This window comes from Sceloporus undulatus, unplaced genomic scaffold (genome assembly GCF_019175285.1).
Source record: "Sceloporus undulatus isolate JIND9_A2432 ecotype Alabama unplaced genomic scaffold, SceUnd_v1.1 scaffold_9509, whole genome shotgun sequence".
In the NCBI taxonomy this organism is placed as follows: domain Eukaryota; kingdom Metazoa; phylum Chordata; class Lepidosauria; order Squamata; family Phrynosomatidae; genus Sceloporus; species Sceloporus undulatus.
This window is the reverse complement of record NW_024812428.1, coordinates 492-2,615: the sequence shown is the minus strand read 5'-3', so window position 1 is coordinate 2,615 and position 2,124 is coordinate 492. Positions and strand designations below refer to the sequence as shown.

The 2,124-nt window shown below is 42.9% G+C and overlaps 1 protein-coding gene across 1 annotated transcript; it reads right to left on the bottom strand.

Moving 5' to 3' along the window:
- Positions 1-5: 5 nt before the first annotated feature.
- On the bottom strand, positions 6-1,155 carry LOC121918360 (zinc finger protein 525-like; the record flags this gene model as incomplete). The annotated part of the gene is made up of 1 exon (XM_042444421.1): positions 6-1,155. A coding segment is annotated over exon 1 (915 nt), but the record flags the coding sequence as incomplete, so codon positions are not given.
- Between the last annotated feature and the right edge of the window lie 969 nt (positions 1,156-2,124).

Below are 2,124 nucleotides of genomic sequence, written 5' to 3'. Positions count from 1 at the left end.
CTCTGATGAGTGACAAGATCTGACCTGTAAACAAAACATTTCCCACAGTCCTGGCATTTGTATGGTGTCTCTTCTGTGTGGACTCTCTGATGTCTCAAAAGGTGTGACTTCTGAGCAAAACATTCCTTACACTGCTGGCATTTGTATGGTTTTTCTCCTGTGTGGACTCTCTGATGAGTGACAAGGACTGACCTGTAAGCAAAATGTTTCCCACACTCCTGGCATTTGTATGGTTTCTCTCCTGTGTGGACTCTCCAATGATTCACAAGGAATGACTTGGAAGAAAAACATTTCCCACACTGCTGGCATTTGTATGGTTTCTCTCCTGTGTGGAGTCTCTGATGATTGACAAGGTCTGATCTGTAAGCAAAACATTTCCCACACTGCTGGCATTTGTATGGTTTCTCTCCTGTGTGAACTCCCTGATGACTCACAAGAACTGACTTCTGAGCAAAAGCTTTTCCACATTCTTGGCATGTGTACGGTTTCTCTCCTGTGTGGACTCTTTGATGTCTCTCAAGGTCTGATCTGTAAGCAAAACATTTCCCACACTGCTGGCATTTGCGTGGTTTCTCTCCTGTGTGAACTCCCTGATGACTCACAAGAACTGACTTGTGAGCAAAAGCTTTTCCACATTCCTGGCATGTGTATGGTTTCTCTCCTGTGTGCACTCTCTGATGCCTTTCAAGGTATGACTTGTGAGCAAAATCTTTCCTACACTGCTGGCATGAGTATGGTTTCTCTCCTGTGTGAATCTTCAGATGAGGCACAAGATCTGTCTTCTGAGCAAAACATTTCCCACACTCCTGGCATTTGTATGGTTTCTCTGCTGTGTGTTGTGTTTGATGCTTAGAAAGGTCTCCTAAAGAGAAGGACAAGGACAAATTAGTCTGCATCTCAGCTAGGGATCTGATGATCATTCATCTTGGTTCGCTAAACATACTAATTGTTGATTTCCCGGCCACTTTAATAGTTTTATGTACAAGACAATAAATTTGTCACATGAGCACATAGGTGTGAGAATTTTCAGAGGTTTATATGCAAATGGGCGGGAAATTCATTTTGAAATTAATTGTTCTAGAAGTTTTATGGTTGTATTGCATCAGTGCAATTAAATGGCAGGGCTGCAAGAGTGTGTCCAGATTCACACTTGAAAAGTCTTGTACGTAACATTGAAAGCTGATTTCCCAAGGAGGTGTGTTGTTTTTGTTTCTACAATGACTGGATTCAAATTTGTCCAAGGAAAAAATGTGGAAGAAAGAGTGAAGAAAACAAGCTGGGCTCAGTTTTGACTTCAAGTCCTATAGCTGAAAAGGGCATTATGGGACCTGGAGTCTAAAACTTTTCCAAGCTCTAATTCTCTCTCTTTCTCTACCATGCTCTCTCAGTGCATATTATATAATGTGCTGAATCAGTAGTTACTGAGTACAGCTATTGTTGGACTGCATGTTCCAGCAGCCCCTAGCTAGTGTAGCCTATGCTGAAGAATGCTGGGAGTTGCAATCCACCAACATCTGGAACTCGGAAGCTATGCAGTGTCAGTCATCCCTGATTAGTACTTGGATGGGAGACCCTCAGGGAATATCAGGTGCTGCAGACTAGTTTTCAGAGAAAGGAACTATCAAAGTCACCTTGGAGGATTCCTCACCTAACAATACCCTATAGGCTCACCATAAGCTGATGGGCTACTTGAAGGGGCATGCATGCATGCATACACACAGACACAATTTGTAATCTCTGCAGCCCTTGGAGCCAGATGGGCTATGTGCCAGGACATATCTGGCCCAAAGCAACAAAGGGGGCATAAAGGGATGGGTCCTAGAGAGCACTGCTTGCAGTCTATGCATTCCTATTCATCTACCCTGTCACTGTGTCCCACCTCATATTAATAATTTGGTAATATTTTCAAATGGAATTTCCTGCCCCTGATTGCGAGGGATGAGACACTGTAATTATCTCACACTTCTCATGCAGGGAAAACAGTAATTTTATTGCCCACCATACTTCAAGCACAAGAACAATTATTCTGTCATTTCACATCCCTAGATGCCTATAGAAAAGATTTTCTCATTCCTGTTCTCAGCATCAATAGGAATAGCTGAGGAAGGTGTTGGGGGTCAAGCC